The sequence below is a fragment of the Camelina sativa genome, chromosome 8 (assembly GCF_030686135.1).
Source record: "Camelina sativa cultivar CO46 ecotype springtype chromosome 8, ASM3068613v1".
NCBI lineage: Eukaryota > Viridiplantae > Streptophyta > Magnoliopsida > Brassicales > Brassicaceae > Camelina > Camelina sativa.
Genome location: NC_141887.1, coordinates 18,978,423 through 18,999,255, shown reverse-complemented (window position 1 = coordinate 18,999,255; position 20,833 = coordinate 18,978,423). Strand labels below are relative to the sequence as shown.

Sequence of the window (20,833 nt, the reverse complement as noted above, 5' to 3'; positions counted from 1 at the left end):
TCTTTGAAATACATTGATGAGATTGTGAGAAACAAAGATAATGATAAAGATCAGTCAATTGCGAGATCCATGACCAATAGAAGAATGGCGATACACGTTTACTACAGATTCGTTCAAGTGAAGATTTGGCGAACCATTTTCCAAGGCGTTTCCAACCACTACTTTTAAGAAGCTATTTCATCATATTGGATCAATCATCTCGAAGATTTCAAGTGATGTACTCATGAGGGGGAGTAAAAGCGCGCTGCACTCTTTTTTCCTTAACCATGGTTTTTTCCACTGGATTTTTCTGGTAAGGTTTTTAACGAGGCAGCATCTCACATGCGCATTTGGGACTACATTTTTATAGTGGTCATCTAAGGAGGCCTATTAGTATAAATCCTAAACACTAATATGTATCCCTATATATATGTTGTATCATATAGAAGAAATGAATAATACAAGAGAACAATTCCCTAAAGGTCTTGTTATAACAACCAAATTTTTTTTTTTTTCTCGTTTAGCTTTAAAACAATTCCGTTTGCAAAATTGAAAAAAAGGACGCGAAAGTCCATCTGTCAATATTTCATTGGATATTAAATAATTATAAATTGCCAAATCGCCCAAATTGATTTCTCTAACCGGTCGCTCTGATGGGATCTCCGATTTCTAGAGTCTGATCGAATCCAAAATCTGAGACGGTTCCGTGGTTCTTCGCCTTGATTCTTGTTTCTTCGACGACGGTGGTGCTTCGCCGCGAGTCTTGCTTCTTCTTAGACGATTCTGTGTCGTGTAGAGACTCCAGTCGATTCTTACTTTTCCAAAGAAGGTGCGTTATGAGTCTTTTGACTCGCCAGAACTCTCTAATTCGAATCAAAATCTTTGGGTAAGATTTGTTGTGAGATAATTAACATTTGAAATTGAAATTTATTGTGAGAATTTCTGTTTTTTATGCAAATTGTTAGAATACTTGTTGAAGATCTTCAGATAGTTTTTTGATTTAGCCGGATGATGCCTAAGCTGTTGTCTCTTATATTTTCCTGTGGAATCGTTTTTTCTGAGTCATGAAGGCTTTTTGGTTTTAGGCAAATAGGTTATAGATACTTTGAAGAAGATTCAATGTGTATGTGTTACTTCATTGTTGAAGTTTCTTTAGGTGAAAAGCCTTCTTGAGTCTATAGTATTAGTCAATCTGTCCACTAATTATGAAACTTATTTGGCACTTAGCTGTTGTCTTCGATTTGTATAGTTTCATTTTGAAGATTGAAGATAGCAGCAATGGACGCTGAGATTCAACAGTTTGTGAGGGTTAATTGTCGGCTATCGGTTCCACGACTGAACCATCTGATCAATCTTATCAATGAATGGTCGAGGGCAAGTCTTCATTACGATAATGAAGTGATTGAGAATCGTGTATATTACTGGGTTCCGGGTTCTGTTGGAGTTGAAGTGGCTGGTGGTGACGGTGGTGGCTTTGGTGGAAATAATCAACACGGCCTTGGTGGGAATGATCATCAAGCTGTCCAAGGTGAAGCTGTTGAAGTTTCGGGTAGTAAAGAAGGTGGAGCTGTTGAAGTTTCAGGTAGTAAAGAAGGTGAAGCTGCTGTAGCTGTTGATGAAGATCATGAAGCTGGACATGACCATCAGAGCAAGAGAAAGCGAATGAGGGAACATCACAAGGAGAAGAAGAAGAAGAAGAAGAAAGTCTGATTACTGATGTCAGTACATGATAAGAGGAAGTAGTATTGTAGTTGGGAGTAGAAGAATGAAAAATCCATTGAATTCATTTTACGGTTTGTAAAAAAAGTCGAGAGGCAGGAAAATATGTTCTTGCTTTTTCATGATTCCATATTCGAATTTCGACGACAGAGTAAACAACATATAGTTGATCTTGATCTTGCTTTTAGGGTCTGAACATTTTTTACATTACAATAATAATAATGGCATCTAGGTCTTCAGTTAAGTGCAGTACTTTGCATTTCTCATCATTAACATCCAATATCGTAATGATCCTATGTTTTGGTGGTTCTTCTAAGAAGAGTACTTGGTAATTTTTGCTTTCTCCTTGTTGGATACAAGCCGCAAAATTATCTATCCTTTACGCATAGGTCAAAGTTATGACAACAACCATTTGCAAGTTGGTCATAAGTAGTTTAACACATGAAAAGTTACAGAGTTAAACAGACACAATGATTTACATGTGACATTTTTAGAAACTCTAACCAAATTACCAACACAAACCACCTCCACGATAAGAATCAATTGTTACATTATGAAGAATCAAACCGAGTTTTTGTATATAGATCAAACATCATTAAACAAGAGTGTATTATGATCACAGTTCTTATTCTGCATGCATATCCATTGAAGAATCAATAGAACCTGGAGAGTTAGATCCCCTGTTCAGTTCACTGCTTCTGGCTCCGCCAGATGTGTAGCCTCCCTGCGGAATTTGGTAGTTCTGAAGACTACGCCGTATTGGGCTTGAAAGGGCGTTTGAGAAAACCGAGTTCTTGGCCTGGTTCTCACATTGCTCAGACCGAACCACTGGAGCAGCTATTGGGCAAGAGGTTCCTGAAGAGGCCATGAGCCCAGAATGTGTGATATGCATTGTTGGCAGCGGTGTCGGTGCTCTTGGGGACATTGGGGGCTCCTCTGTGCAGCATTCGAGCTCACTCTGCATTGGGGAAACCAGACACTCAATCAAGAACAGGAAACAAAATTTGCCAGAATTGCAGATTAAAGTAGATATATATATAGGAGTCATATGAACCTGAATATAATTAACTATATCCATAGGTGTCACTCTTGACCCTGCTTCTTGTTGTCTCCATATCCATTGGTACAGTTTTTCCTAAAATATGCAACACAAAGCTTGGGTTAAGGGTGCATATAACTTATATGCTTCTCTTTAGCCATAACCTATATTTCACATAACTATCTTATGCAGTATGTCATCTTCCAAGTACAGGTTTTACATAACTACTCAACTATCCCCATATCAAGTAGAAATTTCAGTACACCAAAGAAAGACAAAAGCAGACAACACAATATTACTCTAGTCGTCAACATCTTAAGAAGAGACGAATACAATCACACTCAATATAATGAAAGAGACCATAGACAAGAAACTGCTAACCCTATCAGACTACTGTTCAATTCAAGTAACTAAGAAGTAGCGCTAGAGTTGAAACAAATGGGAGAGCTAGACAACGATGGGATGTTCTGACAATTGTTATCTTTATAATCAGACCTGTAATGTAGGAAAAGAACAAAGAGACACGAGAAGACTACTGTTCAATTCAAGTAACTAAGAAATAGTTGGAAGTAATTAGGGAGCTAGACAAGGATGGGATGTTCTGACGCAAGGTGAAAAAGATGGAAACGCATTGTAAGTTGGAAACAAGGCTCCAGAGAAACTATTCTTGTTCCATATCCATCTTCAAGCTTCATAGCCTTTATTTTCTTTTGTCTCATATTCTAAATAACAGTTCTAAATGTTTAGACAGAACACATCACATAAAGGAAAGATATTGGAAGGAGACTCAACTTGATAAAAAAAAGAGGCTAACAGATAAAGCACAATGGCTTTGGTAAGGCTTAAGGGAAGCTAAAGAGACTTAGAGAAACCAAAAGAAGAACACAAAGAAGCAATCAAAAACACTGGTTTACAAAATCTGAATCATTCTTTGTTTAACGATATAGCTACATAAAACATCACACCTAGAAACCATGGAAACTAGAAAGAAAGAAAGATGCATTGACTTCATTGGCAATGAATCAACAAAAATGAGAAAAAGGACAAATCTTTATGTACTAACACAAGTCCAGAAGACGCAAAGATGAAATCTTTTCCCAAAGTGTTCCAATTGAACTCAAGAAGTCATAAGAAAATGAACAAGAAACACCAAAAGCAGAACGCAACACATAAGGTTACATGGAGCACCAAACAGATTAGGTAGAAATGATGAAATTAAACAATCGAATCAAATCAAATTGTACCCTAGTAGATAAAAATCAAAACTTGGAACAGAGGAACACAGTCACACACAAACAGAGAGAGAAAGAGGGTAAAAGGGGTTAAAAGAATCATCAACATACCAGACCATGGCGTTCACCGGCTTGAAAAGATAGTTTCTGGTGATTCATAGACTGAGTATAAAGCTGAGATAAAGAGTTCGCGGCGGTGCGAAAGGAAGCGTAAACAGTCCGATCTACCTCATCGAGGCTCGTCGCTGTAGATTTTCTCTTCTTCCCCATCTCTTTCGAATTGGGTTTTCGCCTATTAATATAAATATTACACAGCCGCCACGATTCCGTCGGCGATGATGACGGATTCGTCGATTCGTCTCTGTAAAAGACGAAGATTGATTGGATTATGAAAAAGAGGAATTTGGGCAAGAGAGAAGGGTACTTTCTCACTTTATACGAAACGGCGAGAGACTCAAACAAACAAAGGTTTGTTTTTTTTTTTTTCTGATTACCTTTTCTTTGTTTTTGGGGTTTTTTTTTTTCTTTTGTTAAATATCTTATTCATTAAAGTTTGTATCAAATTTGTTTACCAATCTTTGAGTTAATAACGAAAGAAAAATATATTTAACAGAGAGAAGAGGAGAATTTACAAACCTGTAAAAGGTTAGATATAAGATGTTTATAAATCTATAGTTAAATATATATACTTTTCTGAATAAATGTTATACATATCATTAAAAATCTAGTTTTTTTTTTTTTTTGCAATACTGACAAAAGAAATTTTAAGGAATGTTTTACTAAATGAATATTTTATAATGTTTCAAGTCATGTTAAAAACCTAAAACAGTTTAATGGACTTCTCATAATTAATTTGCAAAGATTTTTTGAAATATAGCCGTTTTTACTATATGAAATTTGTTAGACATCTTGTAAACTAAAATTTTTAGAATAGATAATGTTTAGGGAGTGTCTTATTAAATTATCAATTGGATCTGTCTGAAGTAATCGGCATACTAAAAATAGGTTGCCTCTCCAAAGAAGAGATGATGAAACCTACCCAAAAAAAAATTCCTACTAATTATTATAATCAAGCATTATTTTCATATAATGTTTATTGATGATTATGGTTTAATAACTTCAACCTTATATACAACTTTTCTTATCGTAAAATATAACTTATTTTTTTGTTAAATGAGATCAAGCTTCTATTCGATCAAATTCCTTATGAAAACTGGTTCTTAGTGTCATATATTCGTAGGCTCTGATTGGAACCATGGTAAAGTGCGTATTAAAGTGCGTATTTCAATACAAAAAGGCAAAACACTAGTTAGTGTTATCAATCATAGTTTTCTTCTAATAGTGTGCGTTTTTCCAAAAAAGTGAAAACAACTCAATTGCGTTTTCTAACCAATGATAATACACAATGGACCGCCTTTGTTTATAACACCACCAAATACCCAGCAGATTGTTTTCAAAAACGCACCAAATACAGTAAAAAAATATTGATTTAATTTATGATTAATAAAAAGAACAATAATCAACATATTATATTTTTAAAAATGTCTCTATTTTAAACATGTTTCTTAATTTAAATTGTTAAAATCATTCATAAATCATTTACTTTTAAATGTATCTTTTCACTATTTTGTTACTTTAATGAATAAAAATTTACATGATTATTTTAAAATAAATTTTGGGTTTAAAAGTTCATAAATAACAAATGAAAATACAATTTCACTAACAATAAAGAAAATATTTACATCTGTAAATATATTAATATGATATATTTGTTTTTAATGTTTGTTTATAATATATATTTATAATATATAACTATACTAGTTATTAATAAAATAATACCAAATCTGCACTGCAAATAGATTTTTTACCAGTAAAACATTATTTTACACAACTTATTTTGCATTAACCGCACTTTTCCCGCAAATATCTTTGTCCCGCACGTACCGCAGTTCAACCATACCGCACTATCAAATTATTTGTAATGCACAACCAAATCCGCTGTTACCACTCAGACCCTAAATATGTAGTTACGTCTATTTAGGTTCAAAGATATATGCTAACATACGTAGGTTCAAAGGTTTATGCAGGAGCTTAATTTATGCATGGGCGTTTTCCATAAATGCAGCCTAACTACCATCCTGGAACTGGTGGCATTAATCTAACGTTATGAAATCTGAAACACATACCATACATTTAATTTACCTTAATCCTATAGTATTAGCTTTTGGCCACTCTTCCAATATTTCAAAATGACAAACAAATTTAATAACATAACAATAAGTCACATATTTGTTATATATATTTTTCTGTGTTTTTTTACTCATCATTAGTTGTCATAGGGACATTCATGCTCTGATTGGAAGCATGTTAAAGTGCATATCTATATATATATATATATATATCTATATATACATTTTTGGAGACATTTATAAAATAAATCGTGAAGTTGGCACTTATTTACAGGCATGCCATTGACATTAAATAATTAATTTAATAAACAAATTAATTCTGCTTGTATTCGATTTTTTTATAGAAACTAAGTGTTTTAAAAGGTAACAAACATAATTGTAAATGTATAAAAAATTTATTTCCTTATTTTATAAAGAGATGAATGAAAATGTATTTTTCTTTAAAAGTTTGAAAAACTGATTTGATAAAAAGTGACTTTTAGCCTCACATACTATATTTTACTTTCACAGGTTTCGTATGATGAGTTTTTGCAGATTAAAAATCTTTGAACATGTTGTGTAATCCGCCTAGCATGACGGGTTTGGACTATAGAACTACACCAAAATTATTAATTTATTTCATATACTATAGATTTGTAGTCATAGTTTGGAAAATTAACTTATAAATTGTTTAGTATATGAACTACAAAATATTACACATACTACAATACATTCTTAATATTCAAAAAAAAAAATTGTATACACATAAAAATATACATTAACATACAATATAGGCATATACGTCTGTTTAATTATAGAAAACAAAACTAAGCGTTTTAAAATTTTATATTCTATCTAATAACAAATTTAATGTAATTAGGTTATAAATTGTATAAAACATAAGAAGAAGAAAAAACATTCTAAACAAAATTATAAACTAATTAGATAAAAGTTAATTAATTGGGAATTTGAAAACTAAATAAATTAAAAATTATTATTTGAAATACAATAACTTATAATTTAGTCCCGCAGTGTACCGCGGGTGTAAACCTAGTTTTAATACATCAAAGCAAAACACTAGTTAATGTTACCAATCATAGTTTTATTCCAATAGTGTGCGTTTTTCCAAAAAAGTGAAAACAACTCATTTGCGTTTTTTAAACCATGATAATACACAATGGACCGCCTTTGTTTATCACACCACCAAATATCCAACAGATTGTTTCCAAAAACACACCAAATACAGTAAAAAAAGTATTTATTTAATTGATGATTAATAAAAGGAGCAATAGTCAACATATTATATTTTAAATATGTCTCTATTTTAAACATGTTTCTTAATTTAAATTGTTAAAATCATTCATAAATCATTTACTTTTTAAATATATGAACAAAAATTTACATGATTAATTCAAAATAAATTTTGGGTTTTAAAGTTCATAAAAAATAAATGAAAATACAATTTCACTAACAATAAAGAAAATATTTACATCTGTAAATATATTAGTATGATATATTTTTTTAATGTTTATTTATAATATATTATTATACTAGTTATTAATAAAATAGTATCAAATCCGCACCGCAAATAGATTTTTTACCAATAAAACATTATTTTACACCGCTTGTTTTGCATTAACCGCACTTTTCCCGCAAATATATTTTTCCCGCTCGTACCGCAGTTCAACCATACCGCACTATCAAATTATTTGTACTGTACAACCATATCTGATGTTACTACTCAGACCCTAAATATGTAGTTACATCTATTTAGGTTCAAAGGTATATGCAGACATATAACATACGTAGGTTCAAAGGTATATGCAGGAGCTTAATTTATGCATGGTGTTTTCCATAAATGCAGTCCAACTACCATCCTGGAACTGGTGGCATTAATCTAACGTTATAAAATCTGAAACACACGCCACACATTTAATTTACCTTAATCCTATAGTATCTGCTTGTGGCCACTCTTCCAATATTTCAAAATGAGAAACAAAATTTAATAACATAATAATAAGTCACATATTTACTACATATATTTTTCTGTGCTTTTTTACTCATCAATAGCTGTCATAGAGACATTCAGGCTCTGATTGGAAGCATGGTAAAGTATGTATTTCAATACATAAAAGTAAAACACTAGTTATTATTACCAATCATAGTTTTCTTTCAATAGTGTGCAATTTTCCAAAAAAGTTAAAAATGTTGTGAAAATCAGAAAAAGAAGACGTATACAATGTCAACAAATGATGCGCATGTGTATAACGTTATGCGTTTATTACTATTTTTTGTGGAGCCTACTGTCACTATACACACATAGTAACTTACCTTTTTACCTCTATAGAAATGATCAAATTCGATCATTGTAACATATGAATATAACTTACAAAAACTTCAATTACAAAAGAAGTAAAATCTCTCTCTCATCTCTCTTTTACTCAGTATCCCAATCTTTCTGCGGGTATAAAATTTCTCTATATTATTTATTATATTCACCACAAAATCAAACACTTATTTATAACACGTTATTAGCACGATCACGATATGGTGGATTATAATTATATATTTAAAATAGATATGTCATTATACTTTATATGTTATTCTACTGGGCACAGAAGCGTGAGAACATCTGTTATCGATGTGGATCTAAATGGCATTGGGCCCATGTATGTCGAACCCCTGAACATCTTTGCAAATTGTTCAAAGAGTCCCAAAAGGGAAAAGGGAAAGAAGTGAACCTCACGGAGCATTTTGAGGGTACATCGTACCTCGATGCATCTAACTTTGTGGACGATTTCGACGAGACCGCTCATGCGGATAACTGAAATGCTTGTAGTGAGACTAATAGTCTCCAGTAATGCCATTATATAAGTATTATGTATTTCAGTTGTTTTAAAAAATAATGTTGTTTCATAAAATAAGATAATGTATAATCATTATATGTTTCTCTATAAATGAAATTTACTTATATTTTTAATGTTTATGTTTATTACAGACTTGATTGAAGGAAGTGGCAAAGCTAATTTTGTATTACCTAATGGAACAAAGATTTCCATAAAGAATGCCTTATATTCTCCAAATTCTAAAAGCAATTTGTTGAGTTTCAAAGACATATACCTTCAAGGATATGAAACTCAGTCTACCACTGAGAATGGAAAGAAGTGTATGTATATAACTTCAAATAAATTTGGAAAAAGGCATGTGTTAGAAAAATTTCAGAACTTCCTTTTGGTTTGCATCATACTTATATAGATGCAATAGAATCGCATCTTGTGATCAAAAGAAATCCAGAAGATTTCACATTGTGGCATGATCGCCTTGGTCACCCAGGCACTACAATAATGCGAAAAAATTATAGTGAGCTCACATGGTTATTCAATTAAAATTAATGAGATATATCAGGGGAATAAAATGACATGTAAAGCGTGTTCTCTTGGAAAATTGATCATAAGACCATCGCCAACCAAAATTGATAAAGAATCACCAAAGTTCCTTGAACGAATTCAAGGCGATATATATGGACCGTTACATCCACCATGTGGACCATTCCACTATTGTATGGTGTTGATTGATGCATCTAGCAGATGGTCACATGTTTGTCTATTGTCATCTCGAAATTTAGCATTTGCGAGATTTCTAACTCAGTTCTCTGATTATACTATTAAAAGAGTTAGACTAGACAACGCGGGTGAATTCACATCCCAAGTATTTAATGATTATTGCATGGTAACGGGAATTGAAGTTGAACATACTGTAGCCCATGTTCATACAAAAAATGGTATGGCTGAATCATTAAATTAAACGTTTGCAATTGATTGCAATACCATTGATCATGAGATCAAAACTTCCAACCTCTGTATGGGGACATGCCATCTTGCATGCAAAAGCACTTATTCGGATAAGACCAAGTGCATATCATAAGTATTCCCCTTTGCAAGTAGCATTTGGTCGAGAACCAAATATATCCCATCTAAGGACTTCTGGTTGTGCGGTATATGTGCCTATAGCACCTCCACAACATACAAATATGAGACCACAAAGAAGGTTGGGTATATGTATTGGTTGTGATTCTCCATCAATTATAAGATACCTAGAACCACAGAATGGTGTTGTCATTATGGCACGTTTTGCCGATTGTCATTTTGATGAGAAAGTTTTCTCGGTTCTAGGGGAGAAAATAAACAAGTAGGAAAAGATATCAAATGGTGTGTACCATCTTTGCTACACCTTGATCCTCCTACCAAGCAGTCTGGAATAGAAGTTCGACGAATCATGCATATGCAGCGAATCAACTTCCTGATGCATTTGTTGATACCAAAACGGTAATTAAATCAGATATACCAGCTGCAAATGTTCCTTCTAGAATTGAAATACCACAGGAACGTGGAAAAGCAAATGATACACGAGAGTCTAGAACATGCTTGAAGCGTGGTAGGCCAGTTGGTTCTAAGGATAAAAATCCTAGAAAACGAAAGGAAGTTGAAAAGCATGATATGCCCAAAATAGCATAAAGCATTTTGGAAGAAACGAATCATGAGTCTAATGAAAGTATTGAGCATCATGAGCTTGAAGATAATCATGATATTTCTATCAACTATATCCATAATGGAAAGATATGGAATCGAAATAAAATCGATGATACTGATGACACTTTTTCGTACCTTGTTTCAAGGGAAATAGATGAGGAAAGTGAGGATCCGAAACTAAAGTCTGTATATGAATGTCAAAAGAGACATGATTGGACAAAATGGAAAGATGCAATACAAGTCAAACTTGACTCGCTTAATAAACGAAATGTATTCAGACCTATTGTACTCACAGCTGAAAATGTGAGACCGGTTGGATACAATTGGGTATTTGTTAGAAAACAAAATGAGAAAAATGAAATTACGAGATATAAAGCTCACCTTGTAGCTCAAGGATTTTTTCAAAGACTCGGGATTGATTATGAGGAAACATATTCCTTCGTTATGGATGCAATAACATTTAGATTTCTAATGAGTCTAGCAGCTGGCGAAAATCTAGAAATGCATCTCATGGATGTTGTTACACCATAATTATATGGATCATTAGATACTGATATCTATATGAGAGTTCTTTATGGATTTAATATGCCAGAAGCATTAAAAGCTAAATCTAAAGAGTTATGTGCAATAAAGTTGCAAAAATCATTATATGGGTTAAATCAGTCTAGACGTATGTGGTATAATTGTCTCAGTGAGCATTTAACAAAAGAAGGATATATGAATGATCCTATATGCCCATGTGTTTTAATCAAGAAAACAAACTTCAGATTTGGGATAATCGCGGTATATGTTGATGATCTTAATATAATCGAGACTCAACATGAAATACAGAAAGCAACAAACTATTTGAAAGGGGAATTTGAGGGGATATAGAGCCAACTATCTTATATGAAGACAATGTTGCATGTGTTGCCCAAACAAAGGAAAGGTATATCAAAAGTGATAGAACCAAACATATCCCTCCAAAGTTCTTTTCATACACCTAAGAACTCGTGAAGAATAAAGACATTGAAGTAAGATATGTTCGATCATCCGAGAATTCTGCAGATCTCTTCACAAAGTCATTACCCACGACTATGTTCAGGAAACATGTCCACAACATTGGAATCCGTCGTCAACAAGAGTTGTAAGATGCAATCCTGATCAGTCGAGGGGGAGCTTGCGAAGTTGTACTCTTTTTACCTTACTAAGGTTTTTCCCACTGGGTTTTTCCTAGAAATATTTTTAATGAGGCAACAGAAGACATTATGCAAGAGACATAGTGACACTGGTCTCCAAGGGAAGTGTTGTGAAAATCAGAAAAAGAAGACGTATACAATGTCAACAAATGATACGCATGTGTATAATATTATGCATTTATTATTATTTTGTGTGGAGCCCATCGTCACTATGCACACATAGTAACTTAGTTTTTTACCTCTATAAACGATCGAATTTGATCATTGTAACATACACATATAACTTACAAAAACTTCAATTATAGAAGAAGTAAAATCTCTCTCTCTCTCTCTCATCTCTCTTTTACTCAGTATCCCAATCTTTATGCGGGTATAAAATTTCTCTCTATCAGTATCCCAATTCACCACAAAATCAAACAATTATTTATAACAAAAACAACTCATTTGCGTTTTTTAAACCATAATAATACACAATTGACCTCCTTTGTTTATCACACCACCAAATACCCAGCGGATTATTTCTAAAAACGCACCAAATTTATGATTAATAAAAGGAACAATAACCAACATATTATATTTCAAAAAATGTCTCTATTTTAAACATGTTTCTTAATTTAAATTGTTAAAATAATTCATAAATCATTTACTTTTTAAATGTATCTTTTCACTATTTTTGTTAATTTAATGAACAAAAGTTTACATGATTAATTTAGAATAAATTTTGGGTTTTAAATTTCATAAATAATAAATGAAAATACAATTTCACTAACAATAAAGAAAAAATTTACATCTATAAATATATTAATATGAAATATTTGTCTTTAATGTTTATTTATGATATATATATAATTATATTAGTTATTAATAAAATAATACCAAATCCGTACCGCAAATAGATTTTTTACCAATAAAAGTATCAAACATTATTTTATACCGCTTATTTTGCATTAACCGCACTTGTTCCGCAAATACATTTGTCCCGCACGTACTGCAGTTCAACCGTACTGCACTATCAAATCGTTTGTACTGTACAACCAAATCCGCTGTTACCATTCGGATCCATAACAGATACACTTAAGTGTCATTTGCTGCCCAACTGATGAGCAAAACTAAGTTGTCACCTTTTCTCCTCCTATTTTCTGAGCTTTTTCTTTTTTTTTTATGGGCAAAATCCTCTTATTTTCTGATAGTATCTGTTTTTCTAACCAAATTGCTAAGCTTTCATCTTACCTTCAAACTATTTTTTTTGGTAGTTTCTCACTTCTTTTACTTCTCCTTGTTTTTTGTTTATCATACTCGGTTTGTTAATCTTTAAGGTTGGTTTAATTTGTCAATTATCATCAACTTCAAAAAAGACATTGGATGATCATCACTAATCTCATTAGATACGTGAGTCTTTCTTTCTCATTGATTTAGTTTTTGGTTCAGCTTGCTTGAATTTTAAAACAAAATCGATTTTGAATCTAATTTTAGTTTAAACCGGTATTATTTAGTTCTGAAATTAAAACCGGATTGACCTTGGTTTATCTTGACCCTGACTATCAGTTTTGGTCCAAGTAGATAACTTTGGTTAATAAATGAAGTTAACGTTGATTGAATCCGGTTTGATTTCTAAACTCTACGTGCAGTTCATATCGAAATCAAATAATCGAATGGGGCCAGTCCAATATTAAGCAGCCTTATAAGTGGACGAATTTTGGCACAGACTTGTTTACATTTAAATAATTTTTTCGACGGTAATATTTTGTCAAATTTGAATTAAAACTGCAAAGGAACTGATCTACTTGTATCCATCCAAATACGATGTTTTGGTTGCAACTGAAACTGCATCCAAATACAGCATTCATATAAAATATTAAATTGGACAAACGAACAACATGACATCTAGTACATTTGCATTTATATGTTGCTTCCGTACTCCTACTCGGAACAACGGGGCCTATATATGTAAGTAACTGATCATATTGCAAGATACGTGAGGCTAAAACAAAAATACGTTTAGTTATCCTTATCTAGAGTTGACATCAACGAAAAGTTAGGATCTATAGACTAGTATTAATTATGTATAATGACTTGGTGGATGGCTCTTTTGACCTCAACGATGCTTGCTTTCTTCCCTCTTACTTTTGCCCTTATCTCCGCCTCGAAATCACCGTCGTTCACCGCGGTATGAACCGAGGTAGTCTCTATACCAAGATCATGAAGAACCTGAAGAATGTCAAGCAACAAACCATCTCGGTACTCACATCTCATCTCTAACAAAACGTCGCTCTCTATGATGGAAACCTCCACCTCCTCCGATGTTTTTCTCTTACAAGTACGTGTGCGCTTATGTTGTTTATCATGATGAGTAGTCTCAAGCTCGTGTACTCTCTTTCTAAGATGATTTACGTACTCGATAGTGTCTCCAAGGATTGATACTTTATCCATCTTGGTCATAAATGGAACCATTGATCTCAACGTTGTAAATTTCTCGTTCAACTTCTCTCTCCTTCGTCGCTCTGCCACTACGTGGTTCAGGTCTTCCCGAGGAAGACTCTTATCTTTAGTGTTGTCATGGAGGAAAGGAACTCTCAAGATCATGTGTTTGAGCATCCATTGCGACTCCACTCGCTGATGGTCTTTGACATTCTCAGCCCTCCACGTGGAAAAAGATGATTGGACGTAAGAAGATGTGGAAACTGAATCTGAAAGAAGACTCGTGGGATGCGACATGAGAAGTGTTGTTACTGTCTGAGAGTAAATTCCACCTTCCTCCATTAAGTTCATCATGTCCATGTGTGTATCTATATAACATACAGATGATAAGAGTGTTAGATACAGCAAAGAATAAAAATATATAAGTTGCTTAAAGGTATATATATACCTAACGTGTGGGTTGATTCTATATGAAGATCAGAGCGTAGATTTTGATTGGAGACGTCGTCATCATCAGGAGAGCCAAGCCTCATCTCCCCTGACATTGTCATCTCTTCTTCTTCTTCTTCTTCTTCCTCTTCTTCTTCTTCAACTTCTTCATGCACTTCGTAGGTGGAGTGTTCAGAAAGAGCAGGCTTTGGGATCGAATTAGAGTAGCCAATGAAGAAACTCTTTATTAGCTCAACAAACTCTACATCTTCTTTTACCTTCACACACAAATATAACAAATCATGCATCCATGATCCACCAACCTTAATTATCCCTTCCATATTTTAACATCATTATATCTAGCTAGGCTTTTTCAAACAAAACTTATGCACAATTTAAGATTATTATATATATGTTACCCCATATGTAATTATAATATAGTTATATACGCTATTTTTACATTTTTTTATATATCTCATTAACAAGGGAATAATAAAGAGAGAGGTACATAAACACTATTATACCTTCTTCGTTGTGCCAAGTTCCACAACACCATTAAGCATGGGAATACAAACCACTGTCTGCGTTTTGTCAAATTACATTTTTCATCAGAATACAAAATAAATGTGTAAATGATACTAAAATGAGTTAAATAATAAAGAAAATTTTTACCTGAATTTTGGCACTCTTAAGTATTATATTGACCGACGTAAAAGGAACATCCCAAAAACAACAAGAAAAAATCATTAATTTGAGATAATATATAAAGGTGTATTATTAAATATATATAGGTATAGTCGTATAGACGTCGATAGTTGCGTACTGTTAGTGTACACATATAGTATAGTTGTTGAATGGATAAAAATAAAATTTATTTACCTTAGCGAGAATAGCCCTACAAAAAGTTTTACTGTCAACCTCATTTGCACCACTTAGCCATACATGCTTCCTCCTCGCATACGCTTTTCCTGGCATCCTACAAAAATTACTACTTCTCACATTTATATTTTTACCACATAGAGGAAAGCATTAAGTATACCCATAACTAACCCATTTTGTTATGCATTTATGTAATATATATTCATGCTTCTACTTTAGATAATCAATCACACCAAACAATGAGAATCTCAACGGTCCTAATTATGTTCATCAAAATGGAGTGTGTGTGTGTACATATGACGTTTTCATTAACTCACATTCCTTTTCTTATTAAAGTAACTCAACCTCCTCAGTTTCTCTTTAATGTCAACACAATATTTTGTGATTGCATTTAACACACAATACTATTTTTGTCTTCACTTACAGAAGAAAAATATGACCAAATTAAGAAACTAGAGTAGAGAGAAAGTTATGTACCCTGAAGGAGGAGAGAAAGAGAAAGAGACACACATTAGATAAAACCATTCAGTCTCCGTCAAATCCTCTGGCGATAATGCGGTGCATGCTCTCGCTTCCGATGTTGACTCTCCCGCTAAAAGCGTCTCGTAAAGCTCCCTCAGCTGTTGGCTCCTCTCTAGTGCAGCCTCTTCTGCCGTCACCTCCGCTGGTTGAGTTGTCTTTCTCGTCTTTATTGCACCGTTATAGTATCCATTCCCCCACACCAATACCCTAAAAATATTGAAATATAGATATTATGGTTGTGTTGTGAGAGATGGATGAAATAAATAAGAAACGAACCGTTGTTGCGGACAAAATTGCCAGAACAGACTATAAGTCCACTCCACAGATTGAACCGCTTCCTTAAGCAGCCCTTGAAGCTCCCTTTTATCAGCTCCGGCAGATTTCTCTGTCGGAATATTAATTGATCCATCCATCAATTCCCGGAGATGAAAACTTGTGTTAGACCTCTCTCTTTGATAAACAGAGTAAAATATAATAATTTACAACTTTGAAGGGTTGTTAACATATAAGAAGAAGATATATATATCTACTCTCATAAACTATTTCGATTGATGGTGATTTAAAATGGAATGGGACCACAGATTTTGCAAATATGCATGTATACATGCGATCTTAATGTTTTTGCGACAGTTGACATAAGTAGAGTTGTGTAATTTAGTTCAATTTATTCCATGTATATATATGAATGCATGACCAAAACTTAAAAGATGTATTCAAAATTGACTTTTGAGTTTTCTGACTGGTTGGTTCACCAGACGTTGGATACGAAAGTAGTATATATATATATATATATATATATATATATATATATATATATATATATATATACAAGTGAAATAATGAAAAGAGATATGTATTTTGTATACGTGTCGTCCACTAATTGGACAAATAAAATTGCACAATGGATATTTTTTATTATGTTATTTAAATGTTTTTGTTCAGAAAGGCATAACATATTGTAGTAGATAAAATAGCTAACTGACAAACAATAGAAAACAGACGTTGCTTTGACTTGTTTTACTGCTACAAGAAGCAAATAAATTATTTCGTTTTTTTACATATTTTTTTTTAATATATTCAGCAAAATTATGCATGGATAAAAATGTTCAAATTCGAGAATTATTGAAGAAACATTATTATTCTTTTAATAATGATCAAAAGAGACATTAACAATATGGGGAATGGTAGAATTGTTGACCTGACCGGTAAGTAAAGAATGAAGAAAATGGTTTGGTGTATTAAAGAAGAATGAGATGTTTCACACAATTTGAGTTTCTAATTTAAAATTGATGGTAATTTGCTAGCCACTATGGTTTCCAATTAAATAATGTCTTATAAAATCGTATTTTGAAATATAGATAATATAATTATAGATAGAAACTGATACGTACACATGTGAGTACGACATACAGTCGGGTAATCGTATGGATATGGGTAGTGTAGACCTGGTTAATTAGACAAAACCAACATTGAATGTTTCTTGGCTTGTTTTGTCGACAAAAATAAATGTTGCTTGGATTTTGCTTCTGTGTTCTGTTTATTACTTACTTTTTTTTTCTACTTCTGAATTAGTCTTTCACCAGTAAATATGTATCTCTGACGGCCACGTGGAGTGATTTATTGTTGCTTCTGTATCTTTGTTTTTTTTTTAAACGTATGTTGTTAACTTATTTCTTATTGAAAATGATGATTCAAATACCAAGAATAAAAAACAATATGCTTTTTAGTATAGAAATGAGAGACTGAGTTAGTCAAAAAAAAAAGTGATTTAGTACATAAAGGAGAGAATGGTCACAAATGTTACCAAGCTAAAACCCAAGTTCTTCTATTCCTGAAGTGGACAAGTCGTACCAATTATAACAATCTGAATTCTATACTTTGCGTTCTTTGAAAATGACATTAGCAGAAAGTGTTTTAGCAAGCATTATTCGTTGGATTACAATATTTACAACAAATGTGTTGGATATTGGCTTTGCCCCAACATTTGGGAAGGTCCAAACTGAAAATACACCAGATTTTAAGGTTTTAAGTCAAAAAATCAGCCCATTTGGTTGCAGGGCCAAAATCATCATTTGCAGAAGGATTCTTAGGTCAATGGTCTATTATAAATACCAGAGATCACTATCAGGCACAAGATCCGAAATCTTGGCAATCAGAGAGAAAAAAGCATTTATTCTCGTATTAATTGCGTTTAGATCTTCGATTGTATTTTCCGTAAACTCTCACCTTCAATTCTACGTTAATAAAAAGATCAGTTCCGATTTATCCCCACTAATATTCGTATTATTTACATTGTCGATTTCGTACATCAACAATTTGGCGCCCACTGTGGGGCTAGACGGAATCCTTTCTTTGACGAAAAGAATTTGAAGACGAAAGCGTTTTCGGAAAACCAAAAGAATGTCTCACACCGTCTCTCCAGCAACGAAGGCGTCGACTCTTCCGCGCCGCGCTCTCCTGCAGCTCGCGTCGTGTCTCCTAGGCCAACCATTTGGGGGCGCACCTGTGCTACGACGAACCAATCCTAAGGCGCCGATAGGACCAAAGCAGCCGCAGTCGAAGGCGAAGAACTGAACACTGCCAGAGTCACCATCCCGAACAAGCACACCACGGAAGGCACTGTTCCAGGAGATCGTGTAGCCATAGGCACCACATTCACCAATGGCGGTGCCGTAGGCGTTCCGTCCTCCAATGGTGTAGCCGTAGGCGCTACTCTCCCTAATCGCGGAGCCATAGGCGCTCCGTCCATCAACAGCATAGCCATAGGCGCTACGCTCCTTAATCGTGTAGCTGGTGGCATCGCCTCAATCAATCACATAGCCGTAAGCACTACGCGCATCGCCCTAACCATCTCACACAATCGTATACGTAATTGCCGCACATCGCGCGCCCAACACCTGTCAACGCGCACGGCCCGGCGTCCTGCGTCCTGCATACCGCGCACTGCCCGACGTCTTGCGTACCACCACTCCCATGCATCCGTCATCAGCGCGCCCTCCTCTGCGTCCCGAACACTGTTCCCCTACCATCGAGAACCCACCGACATCACCTCGCAACCCGCAGCGACGAGTACACCAAGTCCCAAGCTCGCCGAGTACTCTCCACGATAAGCACGCCTACACGAGCACTCTTCACTCGCAGCAAGCAATCACACCAATATCCTCGTATCCACCATGCCCATACGCAAACAATCATACGCGAACGCGAGCTTGCTGACATCACAACATGTCCCGTACTCGGCGACCTCGCCATCTTCTCGATCTAGCCACGATCTCGTACGCAAAAGTTTCGATCTCGCCACGATCTCGTTTGCAAAAGTCTCGATCTAGCCACGATCTCGTACGCAAAAGTCTTCATCTCGCCATGATATCGTACGCAAAATTCTCGATAGATCTCGCCACGATCTCATACGCAAAAGTCTCGATCTAGCCGCGATCTCGTACGCAAAAGTCTCGATCTCACCACGATCTCTTACGCAAAAGTTTCGATCTAGCCACGATCTCGTACGCAAAAGTCTCGATCTAGCCACGATCTCATATGCAAAAGTCACGATCTAGCCACAATCTCGTACGCAAAAGTCTCGATCTCGCCACAATCTCATACGCAAAAGTCTCGATCTCATACGCAAAGGTCTCGATCTCACCACGATCTCGTACGCAAAAGTCTCGATCTCGCAACTCTCGCTTGAGCTCGCAACCCTCTATCTCGTAACTCTTGATAGAGCTCGCCACTCATGATCTCGCACATTCGATTGAGCTCGCAACTCTCGCTCGATCTCGCACTCTTGAGCTCACAACTCTCGCTCGATCTCGCACTCTTAAGGTCGTAACTCTCGCTCGATCTCGCAACTCTCGCTCGATCTCGCACTCTTGAGCTTGCAACTCTCGCTCGATCTCGCACTCTTGAGCTTGCAACTCTCGCTCGATCTCGCACTCTTGAGCTCGCAACTCTCGCTCGATCTCGCACTCTTGAGCTCGCAACTCTCGCTCGATCTCGCACTTTTGAGCTCGTAACTCTCGCTCGATCTCGCACTCTTGAGCTTGCAACTCTCGCTCGATCTCGCACTCTTGAGCTTGCAACTCTCGCTCGATCTCGCACTCTTGGGCTCCAACCTCTCGCTCAATCTCGCACTCTCGATTTTGCCACTCTCGATCTTGTATTCTCGAGCTCGCATTTCTCGCTCGACCTCACCACTCTCGAGCCCAGAACAACAAGCACAACAATTATCGAGTACGTCATCATACGTCACCCGTCGCCGTTCCATGAATTCACGCCACAACCAACTCGTCCTCCAACATCACACGTCATCTTCTGCGCATCGGCGCCCAACAAGCCAGCAAGACATTTTGTGCGATTCTCCTACCACCCTCGATAGCATCTCGCGAACACACCTTCGATCTCGCCATCTCTGTGCCTTGCGAGACATGACCGCGCAACACGCCTACATGCCAGAATCTCAAGCCAGCCATGGTTTCGATGCATCGACGCATCATCCATCTCGACATCTCGCCATCATCCATTGACGCCAGATTGGACAAACATCAAAGTCGACGCATCGACAGATCATCCATCTCGCCATCTCGCCATTGTACGCGCACCCACCAGACTGGACCGCCGGCAAACCTCCGCACATTCACTATAACGCATCAATGAGCCATACTTGTCATACTTGGTGCTACGAGAACCTCTCATGCCAAAAAAAAAAAAAAAAAAAGAGAACACGCTCGACAATATCGAGCTC

At 35.2% G+C, this 20,833-nt stretch overlaps 3 protein-coding genes across 4 annotated transcripts; 1 reads left to right on the top strand and 2 right to left on the bottom strand.

Annotated features, from left to right (window-relative positions):
• Positions 1-543: 543 nt before the first annotated feature.
• On the top strand, positions 544-1,872 carry LOC104707273 (uncharacterized). 2 transcript variants are annotated; one of them, XM_010423589.2, is made up of 2 exons: positions 544-865; positions 1,229-1,872. In XM_010423589.2, exon 2 carries the CDS (start codon positions 1,258-1,260, stop codon positions 1,687-1,689), a length of 432 nt encoding a protein of 143 aa, XP_010421891.1. In that variant the 5' UTR covers positions 544-865; positions 1,229-1,257; the 3' UTR covers positions 1,690-1,872. The 2 variants fall into 2 exon arrangements, with proteins under 2 accessions (XP_010421891.1, XP_010421890.1); XM_010423588.2 differs by having other exon boundaries at positions 605-808.
• Positions 1,873-2,109: 237 nt separating this feature from the next.
• Positions 2,110-4,623, bottom strand: LOC104707271 (uncharacterized). Its single transcript, XM_010423587.2, has 3 exons — positions 4,081-4,623; positions 2,753-2,833; positions 2,110-2,656 (listed from the first exon to the last, which is right to left on the bottom strand). Exons 1-3 carry the CDS (start codon positions 4,237-4,239, stop codon positions 2,324-2,326), a joined length of 573 nt encoding a protein of 190 aa, XP_010421889.1. The 5' UTR covers positions 4,240-4,623; the 3' UTR covers positions 2,110-2,323.
• A 9,046-nt stretch (positions 4,624-13,669) lies between these two features.
• Positions 13,670-16,736, bottom strand: LOC104707270 (transcription factor TT8). Its single transcript, XM_010423586.3, has 7 exons — positions 16,369-16,736; positions 16,048-16,299; positions 15,571-15,667; positions 15,364-15,378; positions 15,216-15,272; positions 14,711-14,969; positions 13,670-14,630 (listed from the first exon to the last, which is right to left on the bottom strand). Exons 1-7 carry the CDS (start codon positions 16,503-16,505, stop codon positions 13,900-13,902), a joined length of 1,548 nt encoding a protein of 515 aa, XP_010421888.1. The 5' UTR covers positions 16,506-16,736; the 3' UTR covers positions 13,670-13,899.
• Between the last annotated feature and the right edge of the window lie 4,097 nt (positions 16,737-20,833).